General features: G+C 57.7%; 1 protein-coding gene and 1 long non-coding RNA gene across 2 annotated transcripts in view; one reads left to right on the plus strand and one right to left on the minus strand.

Moving 5' to 3' along the window:
- Positions 1 to 19,511, plus strand: part of Rasa4b (RAS p21 protein activator 4B) — a 20,626-nt gene continuing 1,115 nt past the window's right edge. The window contains exons 1-19 of the mRNA XM_013031728.1: positions 1 to 65; positions 4,772 to 4,828; positions 5,430 to 5,543; positions 5,945 to 6,006; positions 7,264 to 7,393; positions 9,989 to 10,070; positions 10,578 to 10,709; positions 10,892 to 10,986; positions 13,435 to 13,552; positions 13,746 to 13,896; positions 14,091 to 14,155; positions 14,529 to 14,641; positions 14,885 to 15,077; positions 15,189 to 15,326; positions 15,679 to 15,823; positions 16,144 to 16,319; positions 17,000 to 17,137; positions 17,293 to 17,428; positions 19,103 to 19,223. Of these exons, the coding sequence (XP_012887182.1) occupies positions 1 to 65; positions 4,772 to 4,828; positions 5,430 to 5,543; positions 5,945 to 6,006; positions 7,264 to 7,393; positions 9,989 to 10,070; positions 10,578 to 10,709; positions 10,892 to 10,986; positions 13,435 to 13,552; positions 13,746 to 13,896; positions 14,091 to 14,155; positions 14,529 to 14,641; positions 14,885 to 15,077; positions 15,189 to 15,326; positions 15,679 to 15,823; positions 16,144 to 16,319; positions 17,000 to 17,137; positions 17,293 to 17,428; positions 19,103 to 19,223 (2,231 nt within the window). The remainder of the gene's footprint in view (positions 66 to 4,771; positions 4,829 to 5,429; positions 5,544 to 5,944; positions 6,007 to 7,263; positions 7,394 to 9,988; positions 10,071 to 10,577; positions 10,710 to 10,891; positions 10,987 to 13,434; positions 13,553 to 13,745; positions 13,897 to 14,090; positions 14,156 to 14,528; positions 14,642 to 14,884; positions 15,078 to 15,188; positions 15,327 to 15,678; positions 15,824 to 16,143; positions 16,320 to 16,999; positions 17,138 to 17,292; positions 17,429 to 19,102; positions 19,224 to 19,511) is intronic.
- Positions 19,421 to 19,511, minus strand: part of LOC105997349 — a 234-nt gene continuing 143 nt past the window's right edge. The window contains exon 2 of the long non-coding RNA XR_001175641.1: positions 19,421 to 19,450. This is a non-coding gene — a long non-coding RNA (uncharacterized LOC105997349). The remainder of the gene's footprint in view (positions 19,451 to 19,511) is intronic.

Raw genomic sequence — 19,511 nt, forward strand, 5'->3', positions numbered from 1 at the left:
ATGGCCAAGCGCATCTCGCTGTCCATCCGCATCGTGGAGGGGAAGAACCTGCCCGCCAAGGACATGTGAGCGCGGCCAGGGAGGGCGCCCCAACTTTCTCGGAGGGGCGCCGCCCCTTCAGCCAGGCCTTCCCGGGGTCCGCACGGCCCGCGCAGGCAGAGCCGCGGCGAGGCGAGGCGTGCGCGGCCGAGGGGGGGGGTCTGGCGGGAAAACGGGGACAGGGAGCCCCGCTGCGGCACGGGACGGGGGTGGCGGGAAGGTGGGGGTGCCCAGGAGGAGGGGGTGCCTGCGAGGACCTGAAGCAGGAGGTGATCAGGAAGGAGGGGGTGACCATGACGACCGGGAGGAGGAGCCCAGGTGACCAGGAGAAAGGTGTGGGTGCGGGCCGGGCTTGGAGGAGGGGTGGGGACGTGAGGGGCCCAGCGAGCCCCGAGGTCCTGGAGGGGTCAAACCGCGCAGGGGTGCTTGGCCAGAGCTGTGCAGGGTGTGGCTGCGAGGGGCGGGGTGCCCCTGGAAACAGGCCTTCCTCTGTGCACCCGTGCCCATGGTACCCAAGTGTGCACCTGAAACACAGTGGGGCCTGGGGCTGTCCCGGACTTTATGCCACACACCTGGGAGGGGAGAGACTCCCACGAGGAGTGGGGTTCAGATGTTGGGGGGGCCTGGGATGTTGGGGAGGGGAACCCGCTGATGAGCGTGGCGTGTGCACTTTGCCCTAGCATCCCTTCAATCCTCCGCCTCACCCCTCCATGCTGGGCTCACTTGACCCCAAACTACAGACAGAAAAAGGGAGGCCGGAAGCACTGCTTCCGGGGGGCTCGAGTCCAGGGTGCCCAACAGGTGGCATCTTGCTCCTTGGCCAGATTTGGGGAGCTGTCGGAGACCCCTTGTCTCCCTTTTATCAGAAGAGCCCTGGCCCTAGGGACCCTTGCTCACGAAGCCTCAGTTTCCCCTTCTGGGAACTTAGGGTCTGAAATCCCACTAATAGGACAGGTAGAAGGCGTGAAGCTGGAAGCCTCTGGTGGTCTGGAAGAGGGATGGGGAGAGGGGAGCCCTGGGATGGGGAGGGGGGAGCCCTGTGCAGTCCTTGGGTTCAGAGGCTGCTGGACAGGAACCTCCCTGCCCCTAGCAGGGCTTTCTGGATGTGGAGAAGAGGGTAGTGAGAAGTGGGGATGGGAGTGGGGGAGGTAGGAGGAGTAGGGGGTGCGGGGGCATCTCTGTAACTGTCACGCACATGACCTCTCTGAGCTTCCCAGAAAGCTCAGCAGCAGTGGTTCCAGTTCAAGGCCCCCTGGGCTCCGAGAGGCCCAGCTCAGCAGTTACCATGGCAACCATGAGGGAGGGGGTGGGCCATCTCCAGGTGGGTTTCTGAGCTCTGGTGGAGATGGGGCAGCAGCAGGGAATGCGGTCTCTCCCTTAGGAAGAAACAGGGGCTCAGCCCTCAGGCCCCTCCTCTGAGCAACCTCCCATCCCCACCCTGGCACTGGTAACTAGGTCATCCTGGCCTCCTCTGGCTGGTGGCTGGCTGGGAGGAGCAGCCCCTGTGTCTGTCGCCTCCCCCCCACCCCCAGCCCTGCAGCAGCTGGTCCTGGTGCCTGCCTCCAGGCTCACACCAGCCCTGGGTGCAGAAGCTCAAGGGCTCTGCCCCTACTTGGGAGGCCATGCACCCAGGGCCCTGCCCTCTGCACAGCCCAGGGGCCTCCATTCTTGAGGGATAGGGGGTCACCCAGTCCTGTGCGTTCTGTCTCTGAGATCTCTATCCTCTTCTGTCCCCTAGCCCCTCCCCCCCACTTGCATGTTCTCTCCCCCATTTCCTCCTCTCCCCTGCCTGTCCCAGGGTGCATGGGGTACACTGCTCCAACCTGTCATCTGTCTTAAACCCAGCTCAGCGCGGTCACATCTGGGGCATAGCTGCCCTTTGAAGCTCCGCCTCTGCCTGTGGGTGTTAAGGATCCCTGCATTCAGCATCTGCAGTGCCTTGCAGAGTGCCCCCCGGAAAACTTCTCTTCATCCTTCAGAACCCTTCTCAAGTATCTTCTCCTCCCCAGGGTTTTTCCTAGTGTCCTTGGGCAGGGTTCTTGGCTTCCTTTCTTGCCCTCAGCACCCTGGTCAGCTAGAGGAATCCCTTGGGTAGCAGCAGTTTAGGGGCTGCCTGTCCCTGCCAACTGTGAGGGCCAGCACTGTGAGTCATGGTCTTGGCCCTGCCCTTGCCCGAGAATAAGGACTAGAGACCTTTGCTGGGTGTCTCTCATGAGCTACGTTGGCAGATGGGGAAACAGGCTGAGGGTGTGCAAGGCATTTGCGGAGGCTGCACAGTAGGGGGGCAGAGAAGTCAGGACTGAGACCTACGCTGCTGGCTGCAGCCTACTTGCTTTATAGGGCTGGCAGGATGCCCTTGGGGGTCCCATGTACAGCATCTGACTGCGAGGCCAGGAGGCGTTTGGTGGCCACAGAAAGTGGCCAAGGCTGAGGTGGTGGTAAGTCCCCTTCACCGTGTCTCACCAGCTCAGGCTTGTGTCCTGAGCAGCACCAAGCGTCCTGTAGCCATGGCTTCCCACATACCGTCTGTCCTCGTGGCCTGTCAGACTGGGACAGTCCTGAGGGACTCTCCATGCCGCCTGCCCCCTCCCGCCCACCACGTCCACTTGTGTGGTTTTATTCCTCTTTCGGGGCACAGGCACAGCGGGGCTCTTGTCACAAGCAGTGTTCAGAACCTGCTCACCTCTCAGTTTCTCCCATCCCTCCATACCCAGGTCAGCTGGGAAAAGGCTAGCCCCATAGTGACCAGTGGCCCACTGGTTCCCACGCCCAGTAGCCCTGGGGACAGGCCCAAGGCTATTTTGGGGTTTGCCCTCTCTTTCCTCTTCCACAGCCTAGAAACTGCCAAGGCCCTAAATATAGAGGCCCACAAAGTAACCAGGCAAGATACTGTCTGCTGTCTTGGGGAAGAAAAAGAGGGGGCCGGGCACTGTGGTTCATGCTTGTAAACCCAGCTTAATAGGAGGCAGAGGTAGGAAGATCAAGGTTTGCTCTAGTCCTGGGCAAAAACTGAAGGCCCTACCTGAAAAGTAATGAAAGCAAAAAATCCTGGGAGGGTTACTGAAGTGGTGGAGCACCTGCCTAGGAATTGAAGGCCCTGAGTTCAGCCATGGGAGAGGGGCCTGCCCAGGTCCCTCACCAGGCTGGAGTGGCATGGGCCGCTGACATGTCCCAAGCCCTTACCAGATGTGTACACCTGGCCTCTCCTCATCCTGACACTGCCCCCCACCCCCAGTCCAGTCCCCTCCTCCTGGCTATCCTGCATGCTTGTGGCTGTTTCTGCCTCCAATCTTTACCCATCAGTCCCGGCTGCCAACTCGACTATTCGTGAGCTGGTAGGCTGCACTGGGAGCTGAGTGGTGGGTGATGCTGGGCTTTCAGGGGTGAAAGGTTTCCTGCCTGGAGGAGTCCCCAGAGTAAGTTGCATGGCAGGGTAGAGGGAAAACCCTGTGAAGAAGGTGCCCTGCCACCTCAGCGGGCACTAACCTCTTCTGCTTCCTCTGAGCTCACTGTGTAAATATATGCTCCATGCCTGAGGCTGGCAGCCCAGCCCTGCCCCTGGGGTGCCCAGGAGCCTTAATTGCTTGAGGCTTTGGGCTGGCAGCTGCAAGCTGGCCTGTTCACAGAGGTGATCTTGGTGATTGCAGAGGATGAAGGGTCTCCTGGGCTCCTTCTGGCCATCTGATGTCACCTCGGGGACCCAGGCAGCCTCCCTGTAAGCTAGGATTACACCCACTTGACATGCCAAAGTGGCCTTGGCAAACATTTCCAGCCTTGGGTGGGCGTTCGGGTAGCTTCCTCTGCGGGAAGAGCCCTGTTACAGAATTGGGAAGTAGAAGACGAAATTCCCCACTCTTCCACAAGTGAACTTCCTTTTTACAGAAGCCTGGCCCCAGGGACAGCTCCAGAGACAGTCCACCCGCCCTCTTGTCCAGTACCCACCCTGGTCCCCCTCTCAACCATATGTCCTGGGCTTGTCTTTCCCAACCCTCCTTCTCCACAAGCCTGGGAGGTCAAGGGGTGTCATTCATTCATTCATTCTCTCACTTGTTTATTAATTCATTGAATACTCACAGGGACCCCACCTTGTGCCAAGCGCTGTGCTGGGTCCTGCGGACATATTGATCGTGTGGGGGAAGGGGTGGACTGGGATGGGGAAGCATAATGGGAGGGGCTGAGGGGACAGCAGGATCCCCGGGGAAGGCTTCCTTTTGTCTCTGATGGGGAGCAGGCAGGGAGCCCCCCGCCCCCTCCCCGCCAGGGCAGCAGCACGGGAAACTCAGAGGAGCACACAGGGATAGATTTTGGTACTGAGCTGCATCTCCACTTTCAGCTTTTTGGTGACTCATTGGAGATGAGTCTCACTTTGCTTTCCTGCCTGGGCTGGCTTCGAACCCTGATCCTCAGATCGCGGACTCCTGAGGATTAGAGACGTGATGACTGGCACTGGGGCCCAAAGTCTGTTTCAGATGTGCTGCAGGCAGGGGCAGGGTGGGAGGCACTCTGAGGCGTCCACACCCAGGGTTGTGGAAGGGGACCCCGCCCCTCCAGCCCTAGGCCCAGCCTTGCCCTCACTGTCTCCTCTAACATGAGGGTGGGGGCACATTTCTGGCCTCAGTGGTGACTGAGTTTTAGCTCAGGATGGAACCTCAGCTGCTAAGGTTTTATCCATGAATGAGGCAGGCACTGTCCAAGAGACCCAGCCCCGCCTCACCACCCTTCTGTCTTGTAGCACGGGCAGCAGTGACCCCTACTGCATCGTGAAAGTGGACAACGAGCCCATCATCAGGTACCTGCCCCAGCCCTTTGGGCATGGCTTCATCCCTAACCCCAAGTCCAGGTGGGTGGGAGGAAAGGGGGGACGTGGCTTCATCATGAAGGCCCAGGGTGGGCTGGGTCCAGACCCTGGGGTGGGCGGAGCTTCATCACTAAACCTCAGGCTCAGGGTGGGTGGGTCTCCCTCACCCAGGCACCAGCTGCTCCAGGAGGAGGTGGTTGAAGTGGTTGAGGAGGCCCTGAAATCCCTAACACACCAGCTGTTGCCAAGCGAGAACCACCTGTAGCTGATCTTTCTGATTATTGACCTTCACTCTGGTTCAGGGATGAGATTAGCTATTGGCAGCCAGGCAGGCAGCCAAGAGCCTGTCACCTGGCTCTGTTCATCTAAGCCGCCTTCCCAACCCTGAGAGAAAACAGAGGACAGTCACCACACTGTCGCAGCACCCTGCCGGGCTGGGTGCTGACCTGTTGCTGGCCCGTCTCATTCATTTACAGTGAGCTGGGTTCTGGATCATTAAACCCACTGACAGTTGAGGAAACTGAGGTGCAGACTAAATAACTTGCCCAAAGTGGGAGCATCCTGGGCGGGCACTGAGTGTCCTCTCCTGCAGGACAGCCACCGTGTGGAAGACCCTGTGCCCCTTCTGGGGTGAGGACTATCAAGTGCATGTGCCCCCCACCTTCCACAGTGTGGCCTTCGAGGTCCTGGATGAGGATGCGCTCAGGTGTGTGTACCCTGCCCTGCAGCTGTGCCTGTAGGTGACCATCTGCTGCTCCCCAGCCCAGGCCACTCAGGACTTCTTTCTGGTCGTCTTTGCAGCCTGATGGGGGAGAGGGGTGCCCCAAGGGCCTGGGAGGGGGCAGGGCTGGGTGTGCAGGTGTCTGTGCATGGGGGTGTGAGCTCAGAAATGGGCACCATGAACTGGGTGTGCACTCAGGTCAGCGTGCTGACATGGCTCGTGCCCAAGGCCTACATGAGGGTCCTGGGCTCACTTCTGCTGGGCTGCCTTACAAGCGACAGGAGTGCCAACCTCCCTGATCCCCAAAGGGGACCCTCAGCTTGTGGGGTGAGGGGGAGACTGCTAGATCTCCAGGGCTCAGCTCTGACTCCCATGTCCACCCCTAGCCGAGATGACGTGATCGGCAAGGTCTGCCTGACAAGGGAGACGCTGGCCTCTCACCCTAAGGGTAAGATGCCCATGAGGCAGCCCGGCCCGGCACCTGCTGCCCTCCTCCACTCTTCTCCTTCCAGCCCCACTGGCTTCCCAGCCCCTGGCTGCCCCCTACTCCAAGCCTCTCCTGTGGGCTCAGCGGTCCTGACTGAGCTCAGGGAAGGCCTCTTCCACTCAGCCCAGCTGCCTGGGCCTCTGGCCACCCCAGCACCCCCCAGACTCTGACCGCAATGCCTTTCCTGGGGCAAAAGCGTTGCTCATGGTGGGAGGCAGGGCCTCCGCAATCAGAAGTGGCTGAGGGAGCCTTTCTCCAGATCAGGACCGCTCCTGTACCCTGTCTGTACCCTGTGGGGCCCCCAGCCTGAGCCCGAGGGTTTGTTCTGGTGCTGCTCCAGGCAGGAGGAACCCAGGGATAACTTTTAGAAATAGATCTCCTGGGGCTGGGAAGGTGGCTCAGTGGTAGAGCGCTTGCCTTGCATGCCTGAGACCCTGGGTTCGATTCCTCAGTACCACATAAGCAAAAAAGAAAAAAAGCCGGAAGTGGTGCTGTGGCTCAAGTGGTAGAGCGCTAGCCTTGAGCTGAAGAGCTGAGGGACAGCGCCCAGGTCCAGAGTTCAGGCCCCACAACCAGACTCAGAAAAAAAAAGAAAGAAACAGATCTCCTTTGGGGGCATCAGCCCTGCCCCTCCTTGCTGTGTGATCTTGGGAAGGTCTCTGGGCTTTCCCAAGGGTCAGACCGAGAGCCCTTGGGTGCTTGCAGGCTCTGCCACCTGAGCCCCTGTGACGCTCTCACCCCGCACACCTGCTCCTGTCTGTGAGGCCTGGACGGGGGGTGGAGGAGGGGGGTATGTGACTCTGACTCATGGAGCCTCCAGCTCTGCCAGGCCACAGGTCTCCCCCACAGTGGTCCCAGCCCTCCTGGTGCTTGGAAGGACCACTGCTGTCTTCCTATTTTAAGATGGGGAAGCTGAGGACAGAGAGGTCAGTCCCCTGGCAAGTCTGGGTCAAGACTCCCAAATGTAGTAGTCACCATAGTGAGGGAAACAGGCTGATCACTGACCCCCACTCCAGTCTCACCTCTTGTAGCTGCCGTTGCTCAGCTTCCTGCCTCAGTTTCCCCCTCTCCTACTGAAGAAGCAGCCCTTCATAAGCACTCCAGAAGGTTCCATGGGGGTGTGGGGGGTGATGGAGGGACTGTGTGATCCCTGGCCAGGCTGAGGGTGAAGGGGGAGGAGGGGAGAGACCAGCCCCTGGCTGAGCTGCAGCCCTGCAGGATTCAGCGGCTGGGCCCACCTGACGGAGGTCAACCCTGATGAGGAGGTCCAGGGGGAGATCCACCTGCGGCTGGAGGTGGCGCCCGGGACCCACAGCCGCCTGCTGCGCTGCTCTGTCCTCGAGGCCAGGTAAGAAGTGGGGGAGGAGCAGTGCACCCATGAAACTGAAGAGCCTGTGTGGGAGCTGAACTTCTGCCTTCCCTCCTCTACCTCCAGGCCCCAGGGCCTCCCCTTTCCTAGGTCTGCTCTCAAGAGAGAGCCAGGATAGGTTATAGCCATGACTGCAAATCCCAGCTCCAAGAAAGACCAGGGCAGGAAAGAGGATCAAGAGCTCTGGGAAAGCCAAGCTCAGTAGCTCACGCCTGTAATCCTAGCTGCTTGATAAGCAGAGATTGGGGAAAATCATGGCTCCAGGCCAGCCTGGGCATTAAAGAAGTTGGCTCGATGCCATCGCAAACAATGGCTAGGCATGCTAGCATGCGCCTACCCTCCTAGCTACAGGGAAAGCACAAGGAGGAGGATCTCCGCCCGGGATGTCCAGGGCATAAAGGGAAACCCTACTTCAAACACAACAAATACAAAACAAGGCTGGATGGGGTGGTGCAAGTGGTAGAGCATCTGCCTTGCAAGTGTGTGAGTTCTGAGTTCAGCCCCCAGTGTGTATGTGTGTGAGGGGGCGGCGGAGGGAGAGAGAGATTTGGGGAGATCTAGGGAACTTGTCCTGACTGGAAAATGGTTCCTGGGTGACTGCCACTTGGGATGTGGCCCTTCAGGCAGGAGTGAGGGTCTCCCAACATCATAGAACAGGGGTCAAGGAGACCCTAAACTATGCTCAGACAGCCCCTCACCCCCTGCCTCATGCCAGGGCTGGGCTTGCCCTGGGATGACTGGCTCTGTGTGTGTGTGTGTGTGTAGGTCTTCTGTAAGATGAGAAATGTAGAGTTGCTAAAAATCTCCAGAAACTGGAGTGGGGGCGGTGCTCCCAGGGGGGACAGTGGCTCCCTGGGCCTGAGTCACCTGTGACAGGGCCACTTCCCCCCCCCCCGCGCCCGTGGGCTATTTTTAGCTACAAGCCCCACTCCTGTCTGGGCCTGAGGGTGAGTCACACCCTCCACTCCATGAGAGGTGACTTCCCTTCTGACTCCAGTCTCTGTCCTGGAGCCCCCTTGTCCCCCCTGCTCCTGGGGCCATGGTCTGTCCTGAGCCAGCCAGTACCCCAGAGCAAGGGGAGCCCACAGGAGTTTCCTGTCTGGGAGGAAGGAGTCTCCCCTGTAAAATGAGGGGTTGAACATCTTGTACATGGCCTTTATTTTCTGCCCTGGGGCTGGGGTGTTGGGAGGCAGCCACAGGCCACCCCCACATGTAGTCCCTCTTTCCCTGGCCATCAGCTTCTGTCCACCCCCATCCTCCATCCTCTCATTTACCAGGCACCAGGCTGTCTGGGGCGTGAATGCGAACGCGTGCTCACACAGTCCAGTTCTTCCACCCACAGGCGTGGGGCGGGCCTGAGTCCTCCCATCCCTCTTTGGCCATCCAGAATCCCCAGAGCTTTTTTCCTTTGGGATTTGTTGGGGACACGTGGCCTCTCTGGCCTCTTAGCAAGACTCTCGGAATGGGGGGAGGTAAAGGGGAGAGGTGTGTCCAGGCCTGAACGCCCTGCAAGACACCTCAGTTGCCCCAGGGGAGGAAAACACCTCCTGACCATTCTGGGGGGAGGATTGCAAGGCCAAACCTAGGCATTCCGTCAAGCAGGTGTCGTTCAGTTAGTTGTTTTCTGTGTTAGGGATGGAACCAGGGCCTTTGTTATGCTATGCTGAGCAAGAGCTCTACCACTGGCCTGCACACCCCCCCCCCCCCCCCCCGCCCCTTACAGCTTTTGTTTTTTGGTGTGTGTGTGTGCTGCTCCTGGAACTTGAACTCCATCCAGGCCTGGGGACTGTCCCCTTGGTTTTTCACTCAAAGCTGATGCTCTACCACTTGAGCCAAAACTTCTACTCCTGGCTTTGTTTCTGGCTAATTGGAAACAAGAGTCTCACAGACTCTCCTGGCTCAGCACGCCTTGACCTGTATCCTCGCTCAGATCTCAGCCGCCCAGGTAGCTGAGATGATGGAAGTGAGGCAGCGATGTCTGCTCAGCATCTCTTACAGTCTTAGAAAACGGGCCTGAGCAGCTGAAAAATTAAAACACAGAAAAGGAAATGAGCAGAAAATATTTATGGCAGATAGAAGCATGGCTTTCTTGTTCTCCTGGAGATCTAGAGTGTGGGGGGCAAGGACCGGGTTTGGGCTTGGTGAAGAGGCACCTAGGGAGAGAGGGAAGTCCAGGGAGGGTCAGAGCGGTCCACCCCTCCTGGAGCAGGGGATGTTATTTCCGCGACAGGCCTTCTAGAAGGCATTAGCTCGCTAAGCCTCCTCCCTATAACGGCCTCAGGAAGCAGAGGGAGGGGCATGCCCAGGTTTGTGGGGGCGTGGCCCGGCTGGTCCATCCAGGCTGCTCTGGCCCCGCCCCCTCTCCAGCTGGGTCTAGAGACTGTAGGCGTCCCCTTCCCCCCCCTATGGCCTTGTTTGGGAACATGGGGTGATGGTTGTGAGGAGAGGGGAAGAGCAGTGTACTCCCAGCTTACCAGGCACTGGATGCACCCAGGCCTTGCTGTGGGTGGGAGTGGGGGCGGGGGTGACCCGAGGTGACCAGTGGACAATCTGATGTCTCCATCCTGTCACCAGGGACCTGGCCCCCAAGGACTGGAACGGCACATCTGACCCTTTTGTTCGAGTGAGATACAAAGGCCGGACTCAGGAGACCTCGGTGAGAAGGAGGGCAGGCGAGGGAGGGGACAGGGAGGTTTGAGCTCCCTCCCACTGTTTCTGCTTCACCTCCTCACCAGACCTCACCATCATCCGGGAGATCAGGTGGGGACTGCAGTCTTCCAGAGGAGGGCTCAGAGAAGTAGATGCAGATAATTGGAGATAATTGAAGTCTCATGGACTTCCCTGCCCGGGCTGGCTTTAAACCTCCATCTTCAAATCTCAACCTCCTGAGTGGCTAAAATTACAGGCATGAGCCACCAGTGCCCAGCTGGTTTTTATTATTTAGAGTGTATACTGCTCAAGGCATGCCTCCAGCCCTTGCACAGGAAGTGTTTTGTTGTTGTTTTTCTGCTACTGCAGAGCTAGGGGTACCTTTGTCCTGAGCTGTATCTGGGGAGCCCTGGAGAGCAAGTGCTACCCCCATTACCCCTCTCTTTTGCAGAACGGGGGATTAAACTCGGGGCCTGAAGTCCCAACCCCTTCCAAGCCTGTCCTTTTCTGGTAGGTGGTGAAGAAATCCTGCTACCCACGCTGGAATGAGACATTTGAATTTGAGCTGGAGGATGGGGCCACAGAGGCCCTGTGTGTGGAGGCCTGGGACTGGGACCTCGTCAGCCGCAATGACTTTCTGGGCAAAGTAAGCAGCGTTCCCATCCCCTAAGGGGCCACCTGTCACCTGCACCCGGCCTCACCTGGACCAGCTGCAGCCCCACTGCCACGGGGGCTCTGAGCCCTTTGCCAGGTGCTCCTCTCTGCTAAGAGAACATCGTTTGCCTGGAATAGACCCGTGTGTCCCAGCCCTGTGTGCTCTGCCCTCAGGTAGTGGTCAATGTCCAGAGTCTGTGTGCAGCTCAGCAGGAAGAGGGCTGGTTCCGGCTGCAGCCCCACCAGGCCAAACAGCGGCTGCGAGTGGAGTGAGTGCGGGCGGCTACCCAGGGTGGAGGATGAAGATGGAGCATTGGCTGTGGGTAGTAGGCAGGGTAGGTAGTTGGTTAGGGCTCAGGGGACACAGGTCCACATTTCCCACAGCCCTTACCCACCAGGCCTGGACCCTTCTCATCCAGATGGGCTCTGACCTCTCTCCTACAGCCCTCAATTATGCACTCAAAGGCTTTCTGTTTTCTGGCAGTTTCTAGAACAAGCCTTCCGGCCTTTCTCTTTTTGGGCTTCTCTGCAGACCTCTCCATTCTGTCTATGAGTTATAGCTCTGCAACCCCCTTCCCAAGAGTCTCCAGGAATAGGGGTGTCAGGTAAAAGATGGGACCCCTGTTACAACCTAATTGCAGAGATAGTAAATTGTGTGTGTGTGTGTGTGTGTGTGTGCGCGTGCTGGTCCCAGGGCTGAAACTCAGGTTCTGGGTGCTGTCCTTGAGCTTTTCTTGCCCAAGGCTAGTCCCTACCACTTGAGCCATAGCTCCAGCTTTTTTGCTCGTTAATTGGAGATAAGGATCTCACAGATTTTTCTGCCCAGGTTGACTTCAAACCAGGATCTCCAGATCTCAGCCTCCTGATTAGGAGTACATGTGTGAGCCATGTGTGAAAAAGGTTTTAGTATCCACTACCCATATGTAAGGGCCAGGCATGATTGTCATGCCTATAACCCCAGTTACTCAGGAGACAGAGGTTAAGGACTGAGGTACAATAACAGTCTGAACTACAGCACAAGTCTCTGTCTGGAAACAAACTAAAAACAAAAAAGGACTACAGAGGTGCTTATCTTCCAAGGTGTATGTCCTGAGTTCAATCCTAAGTGCCACTACCAGAAAAAAAAAAAAAAGAATTACAGTATAAACCAGATTAGCGATGTACTTCTGTAATCCCAGCACTCAGGAGGCTGAGACAGGAGAATCCTGAGTTTGAGGCCAGCCTGAGCTACATAGTAAGATCCTGTTTCAAGAAGCAAAAGAAGGGGCTGGGAAGGTGGCTCAGAGTGCTTGCCTTGCATGCATGAGGTCCTGGGTTCGATTCCTCAGGACCACATAAGCAAAAAGAAAAAAGCCGAAAGTGGCGCTGTGGCTCAAATGGTAGAGCGCTAGCCTTGAGCTGAAGAGCTGAGGGACAGCGCCCAGGCCCAGAGTTCAGGCCCCACAACCGGACCCCCCCCCCAAAAAAAAAAGAAGAAGCAAAAGAAAACAAGAACAGATATATAGTATTGAAGATATACTTACTTGTACTAAAAAATACTCTAAGAGGGTATGGTGTCGTGGGTTTTATTTTGCTTAGTTTAGAAACTTTCTGGCCTGTTTGCATCTCCCACATGTGCCATGGTGTAATTCTTCTTTGCCTGCCTGTCGAAGACCCTAGAATTCCACCCTCATCTCTGCCATTTACTGGGCAGAGAGGGGTAGCTGGATGTGTGGCCAGGCCAAGGGATTTCCATAGAAGCAGCTGAGGGTTCTCGTGTATATGCATGAGCTGAGTACTCAAACCTTCTGTCCCTCAAATCTTGGTTCTCTACCACTTGATCCATAGCTCTACTTTCAGCTTTTTAGCTACTTAATTAAATATGAGTCTCATAACTTCCCTGACTGGGCTAGCTTTGAACCATGTCCTCAGATTTCTGCCTCCTAAGTAGGCAGGCCTACCAGCACCTGGTTTAGGGCTCTTTTTTTTTTGTCAGTCATGGGACTTGAACTCTGGGCTTGGGCGCTCTCCCTCAACTCTTCAGCTCAAGGTTAGCATACTGCCTCTTGAGCCACAGTGTCACTTCTGGTTTTCTGATGGTTTATTGGAGAAAATCTCATGGATGTTCTTGCCAGGGCTGGCTTTGAACCTCGATCCTCAGATCTCAGCCTCCTGAGTAGCTAGGATTACAGGCATGAGCCACCAAGGCCCATTTTTTTTGAGGAGGGTTTCACTATGTAGACTTTAACTTGAAGATAGAAACTCCTCTGTATTCTGCAGAGGACAGTGGAGGCCATGGAGAGTGCTAAGAGCCCTCATTGCGAGTGATTAGACCAATGAACCTTATAGCTTAGAGCTGCTGTGGCAAGTTGGATAATCTGCCTGGGCCTCAGTTTTGCTGGCAGCTGGTTGTGACCATTGGGGGTTTGTGTGAAGGCACTGTTGTCTGGGAGTTCATAGATTTGAGGCTGGGAGCCTGGCACACCCATATGGGTCAATCTTGGGGTTCAGAGGGGTTTGGAGGCAGCAGGGATCCAGGCTTTGAAGATGGATGGTGTTTTCAGGAAGGTATTTCCAACAGAGAAAATAGCCAAGAGTCAGGGCCACCAGGCCAGCTGTAGGCAGAGGGAGGGGCGTGTCCCAGGAAAGGCGTGGCTCTGGGAGGGGTGTGGCTTGGAAAGGGTGTGGCTCTGGGAGGCCTGGGTCGGGGTGGAGTGGTCACAGGCCGCCTGTTCCAGGGGCAACCTGGGCTCCTTGCAGTTGGAGGTGCGGCTGCGGGACGAGACGGTGCTTCCGTCCAGCTGCTACCAACCCTTGGTACAACTGCTGTGCAGGGAGGTGAAGCTGGGCAGCCAGGTGAGAGGGCTCTGGGGGAGGAACCGATCCTGCAGGGCAGAAGGGGTGCCTGGCTTAGTTGCAGAGGGTCTGCCTAGCTCTGGATTCTTTCCCTAAAGTAGAAACTAAACCAAGACCTTTCTGCAAAGTAGCAAACTGGCTTCTGGGAGCTGGTCAGTGCTCAAGGCCTTGGGCCCTCCTCTGCCTCCTTCAGGGCCCAGGGCAGCTGATCCAGATAATCGAGGAGACGACAAGCACCGAGTGCCGCCAGGAGGTGGCCACCAGCCTGCTCAAGCTCTTCCTGGGGCAGGGACTGGCCAGGGACTTTCTGGACCTGCTGTTCCAGCTGGAGCTGAGTCGCACCAGTGAGGCCGGGAGGAGCTGGGCAGTGTGGGCAAGGGTCCATAGGTGGTCTTCTTAGCTAGGAAGCAGAGGAAGAGGGAGGGGGAGGAAGAGGACAGGCAGGAGGTATTCAGGAGGCCCTGTCCTGAGTCCCAACCCTCAAGTCCTCTGCCCTCCCCTTACCCCTGTCCCTGCTCACTGGAGCCTCTTCTTGTAGGTGAGGCCAATACCCTGTTCCGGAGCAACTCCCTAGCTTCCAAATCTATGGAGTCTTTCCTGAAGGTGAGGGGGCAGATCGTGTATCCTACTGGATGACACCAGGGTGTAGAGAGGCCGGTTTTGTTGGTATCTAGGGCCCATGAAGGCCAGGACCTTCATTCATTCATGGATGTGTGCATTTATTCGGTCTTAATTTACACACTCATTCTTTCATCATGTATTCATGCATGCATGCATGCATCCATCATCCTCTCACGCATTCATTAAGGCATGCATTCATTCTTAGAGAAGCAGTGTGTAGAACTACCCTGGACAATACTCTGGACGATACTGCAGGCAGATCTGCAGGTGCGGTGGTGGGGTGAAGTTAGGGGGTGGCTGGGGAGGCCAGCTGCTGTTGTGAGCTGTGGCCAATGCAGCTGGTGGTGGCTCCCAGGTGGCAGGGATGCGGTATCTGCACAGCGTCCTGGGCCCCATCATTGACAAGGTGTTCGAGGAGAAGAAGTACGTGGAGCTGGACCCCAGCAAAGTGGAGGTTAAGGATGTAGGGTAAGGCCGGGGGAGGAAGCGGGCCTTGTCTGTAAGTGTCCATCAATGGTTCCTTATGCCTGGATTTACCGGTGGTTTCTCTGCTCATCTGCGCACGGTCTCGACGACTGCCTGTGTCTGCGGGAGTCAGAGTCCACGCGTGGGTCCCCTGGACGCGACGCCCAGGTCCCAGAACACCCCCGCATGCTTGTGGGTCCCCCAATGATCAGGTCCACCTCTCCCTCCCCGACCCCTCCCCCGCAGGTGCTCCGGGCTGCACAGGCCACAAACCGAGACCGAGGTGCTGGAGCAGAGCGTGCAGACGCTGCGCGCCCACCTGGCGGCGCTGCTGAGCACACTCCGCGGCTCGGTGCGCGCCTGCCCCGCGCTGGTCCGCGCCACCTTCCGCCAGCTGTTCCGGCGCGTGCGCGAGCGCTTCCCGGGCGCACAGCACCAGGTGCGGCCCCTGGCGGCCGGTCGGGGCGAAGGGGGTCCGGCTTGGCAGGCGCCCCGGCCTGGCGGAGGACGCAAGAGATCCATCCCCGTTCTTCTCTCCGCACCCCTCCAGCACGTGCCGTTCATCGCCGTCACCAGCTTCCTGTGCCTACGTTTCTTCTCTCCCGCCATCATGTCACCCAAGCTCTTCCACCTGCGGGAGCGGCACGCGGACGCCCGCACCAGCCGCACGCTGCTCCTGCTGGCCAAGGTGTGACCTGTGCGGGGGGGGGGGGGGGGTAGCCGGCGGGGCGGCCGGCTGGGCATCGCAGAGGCCCGGGCCGGCAGTGGTGTGTCCCCCGCGGGTCCCGGGAAGGCCTTTGGCGGGGCCTGCACTGTCTAATTCTAACCCAGGCTTTCCACGTGGCCTGGTGTTATATTAGAACCTCCAGAAGGCCAGTGAGGGCCGGACCAGATGGCCTCAAGGAGCAGATCCCCCAAGGCCCGAAATGCCCCATCCACTCCGGGCCCTCCTCTCTCCCCGCCCATGGCTGTAGGCAGGGTCTGGGCCTCTTCCAGTGGAGTGGGGTGTAGTGGTCCCTTAACCCAGCTTCCATCCCTAGGCGGTCCAAAGCATGGGCAACATGGATACACCGGTTTCCAGAGCCAAAGAGGCTTGGATGGAACCGCTACAGCCCACGGTGCGCCAGGGCGTGGCACAGCTGAAAGACTTTATCACCAAGCTGGTGGACTTGGAGGAGAAGGAGGGTGAGGCTTCCTCGCAGGCCACGCCCACCGGCAATAGCCGTGCCCACTCAGCTGGCCACGCCCACAACACAGCACTCCCGTGCTTATGGCCACGCCCGGTGCATGAGGCCCCACCCACTACTGCCCTTGACCTCCCACTCCTGTTTGTTCAGCCCCGCCCCCTGCTGCCCAGGCCTCCAATTAGCTCTTCCCCAGGGCCTATGGCTCCGCTCACCGATCCTGGTGTTTGCTAGCTCCGCCCATCGTTGCCCAACCATTCCGTTCCCTCCTCCCCCAGCCCGAGGCCCCGCCCATGCTCTCGCCTTCATTCCTAGCTCCAGGGCCTGCGGAGCTGGACCTGCACCCGCTGAGCTTGCACGCGCCCCCGGTGAAGGAGGGCCCGCTCTTCATCCACAGGACCAAGGGCAAGGGCCCCCTCACGTCCTCCTCCTTCAAGAAGCTCCACTTCTCCCTCACCACCGAGGCCCTCAGCTTTGCCAAGACACCCAGCTCCAAGGTGGGTGAAGGAGACTGGTGAAAGGGGCAGGAAAAGGTTAGCACGCCCTGGGGCAACTGGGCCATTCCTCTGAGTCCAGCCCAGGCCTGGGGTCAGGGAAGGAGTCTGGAAAGGCGCAGGCTCCTCCTACCTCCACCTCCTGTGTGGCAGGGACTGCAGGCCTGAGCATCCCCTCCAGCCATGGGTTCCACCTTGGTAGCTTGGGGACCCCCTCTGGATGGGCATGCTTAGGTTCACAGTTTCTCTCACCCAGTCATGACAGAGATGAGGAAAGCAAAAGGGAGTTGGAAGTAAACCAGAAAAAGGGCTCAGGCCTGGGCCAGGCAGGACCCCAGGGTTCCAGGTGCAAAGACCCCAATCCAGAGCTCACACCTCAGGCCTACTGGGAGCCCATGGGACTGTGAGTGGTATTGGCCAAGGTCGCTGCTAGAGCAGGCCCCTGGAAGCCATGGGCACCTGCTGGGCATGGAGGCCACATCACGGTGAGCAGGGACAGCAGAACCTGGGAACATGCCAGGCCAGGGCTGGTCACTCTTCTTCCTTTGTGCATGTGTGTGCGTGTGTGTGCCAGTCCTGGGGCTTGTACTTGGCCTCTGGTGTGGAGAAAGGGGAGGCCAAGGCCAGAGACCGGAAGTGGAACAGCCTGGCCTGGCCCCAGCCCCCTTGCCTGCCCTCCACAGAAAAGCGCCCTCATCAAGCTTGCCAACATCCGGGCAGCAGAGAAGGTGGAGGAGAAGAGCTTTGGCAGCTCACATGTCATGCAGGTCATCTACACGGATGACGCTGGTCGACTCCAGACCGCCTACCTGCAGTGTAAGGTGTGTGCATGCATGTGTTGTTCCAGGGCTGAGTGTCTGGGAGCCTGGCCCACCTCAGATGTGGGCACCCAAGCAGGTGGGAGAGGGTGGGCAGGCAGGGATGGGTGTTGGGAAGACTTCCCACAGGAAGTGACTGCTGGTGCCTGGCCCCGCAGTGTGTGAACGAGCTGAACCAGTGGCTGTCTGCACTCCGCAAGGTGAGCGTCAACAATACCGGCCTGCTGGGCTCCTACCACCCTGGTGTCTTCCGAGGGGACAAGTGGAGCTGCTGCCACCAAAGGGACAAGACAGGTGGGGGCAGAGGCTGGGCCCCTGCATTGCATCTCAGAGAGGGGTCCTGGGCCTACCTGGCCAGGATGATCTGGGCACAGAAGCGTTCCAGGATCGCAGGGTTTGGATAGTGCCCCAGGCTGTGTGTATTGCACATGACTGAAAATATTGAAGAGGTCTGAAAACTTGTTAGAATCCAGTTTAGTGTTTCTCAAACTCACTTGAAAGGGAACTCTGGGGGTGCTCTGTGGAACCCTTTCTTTGAAGAAGAGTTTCTTCTAGAGCCCATGTTGTGAGGAATGCACTTGAGGAATTCACTACTGACCAGTCCAGAATTCAAGTTTGCATATCTACATTGGCAGCCTGATCCCAGAGCTGTGGGTTGGAAAGACCTTGGGGCTTTGAGCACTAAAGAAAGAGCAGAGAGGAGTTCTAGAACTCTAGCACTCTAGCTATCATCGTAAATGGTTGTTGAGCATTTGAAATGTGGTTAGTGTAGCAGGTGCGGTGTGTGGGGTGTGGTAGCTCACACCTATAGTACCAGCTCTCAGGCCAAGGAGGAAAAATGCAAGTTCCAGGACAGCTTGGGCTGCATAATGAGACAAAACAAAAAGGATACGGCTGAGTATTGGTGGAAGGAAGGAAGGAAAAAAGGAAGGGAGGGAGGGAGGGAGGAAATGTGGCTAGTACAGCTAACATTAATACTGGGTTTTTATTTTTCAAATTTCATTTATCAAATACCTTATTGAACAGTGACTCTATTGGACAATGAAGTTCTAGAACTTTCAAGACGTTCTTCACCTTGTTCTTACTTGCCTCACAGAGCTGAGCCTTGGTCCCGAGCCTGGCATGGGAAATGCCATTGGAACAGACAACTCCTCCCCCCTCCACGCCCCCCCCCCCGCCATACCCAGTGTGGTCCCTGCCCCGTCTTTGGGGTGGACCAGTGGGAGGGGGTCATTTGCGAGGAGCTGCTGGCTGAGCAACATACCTGCAGCCTCTGGCTGTAACCCAGCATGGCCCACGGAGACAGGGTCTGATAGCCCATTCCACAGGGGAGAAATTGAAGCTTAAGAGATGCCAAAGTAGGCTGGAGACATGGCTCAAATGGTAGAATGCTTGCCTAGCAAGTGCAAAGCCCTGCATCCAACCTCCAGGAGAGAGGAGGGAGGTATGGGGAGAGGGTGCAGTCAACTCAGCAAAATCCACAAGGCCAGCAGCCCAGTCAGACACAAAATTCTCACACCTATAATCCTAGCTACTCAGGTGGCTGAGATTTGAGGATTGTAGGTTGAAACTAGCCCAGGCAGGAAAGTCTGGGAGACTCTTATCCCCAATTAACTACCAAAAAAAGAGATTGAGACACAGCTCATCTACCACACCTGCATGGCTGTAGCTCAAGTGGTAGAGAGCTAGCCTTGGGAAAAAAAAAGCTCAGGGCCAGCACCCAGGTCCAGAGTTCAAGCCCCAGGACTAGCACAAACAACAACAAAAAACCTGACAGTCCAGCCCATCTTGTGGTTCACAGCAACCTCCAGGCAGGCAGGCAATCTCCCAGAAAATGTTGGGGTGCCATAGGCAGGGCCAGGGACCCCTGAGGAGTCTACCCCCGCCCCATCCAGACCCTATCTTGTAGGGCCAGGCAGTTGGGCATGCGTGATGACCACCGGGTAACTCTGTGCTCTCTGCTGTCAGATCTGGGCTGTGATAAAACTCGGTCCCGGGTGACGCTGCAGGAGTGGAACGACCCCATTGACCATGACCTGGAGGCCCAGCTCATGTACCAGCACCTGCTGGGTGTGGAGGCTGCACTGCGGTGAGCAGGGACAGGAGCAGCTGGCATGCGCCAGACCAGGGCCTCGTCCCTGTTCTTCCTTCTGTGTGTGTCTGTGTGTGTGCATGTGTGTGCCGGTCCTGGGGCTTGAACTCAGGTCCTGGGCACTGTCCCTCAGCTTTGCTCAAGGCTGGTGCTCTGCCATTTGAGCCACACATCTTCTGGCTTTTTTTGGGGGGGGGTCCGGTCGTGGGGCCTGAACTCTGGGCCTGGGTGCTGTCCCTCAGCTCTTCAGCTCAAGGCTAGCGCTCTACCACTTGAGCCACAGTG

The sequence above is a fragment of the Dipodomys ordii genome, unplaced genomic scaffold (assembly GCF_000151885.1).
Source record: "Dipodomys ordii isolate 6190 unplaced genomic scaffold, Dord_2.0 Scaffold143, whole genome shotgun sequence".
NCBI lineage: Eukaryota > Metazoa > Chordata > Mammalia > Rodentia > Heteromyidae > Dipodomys > Dipodomys ordii.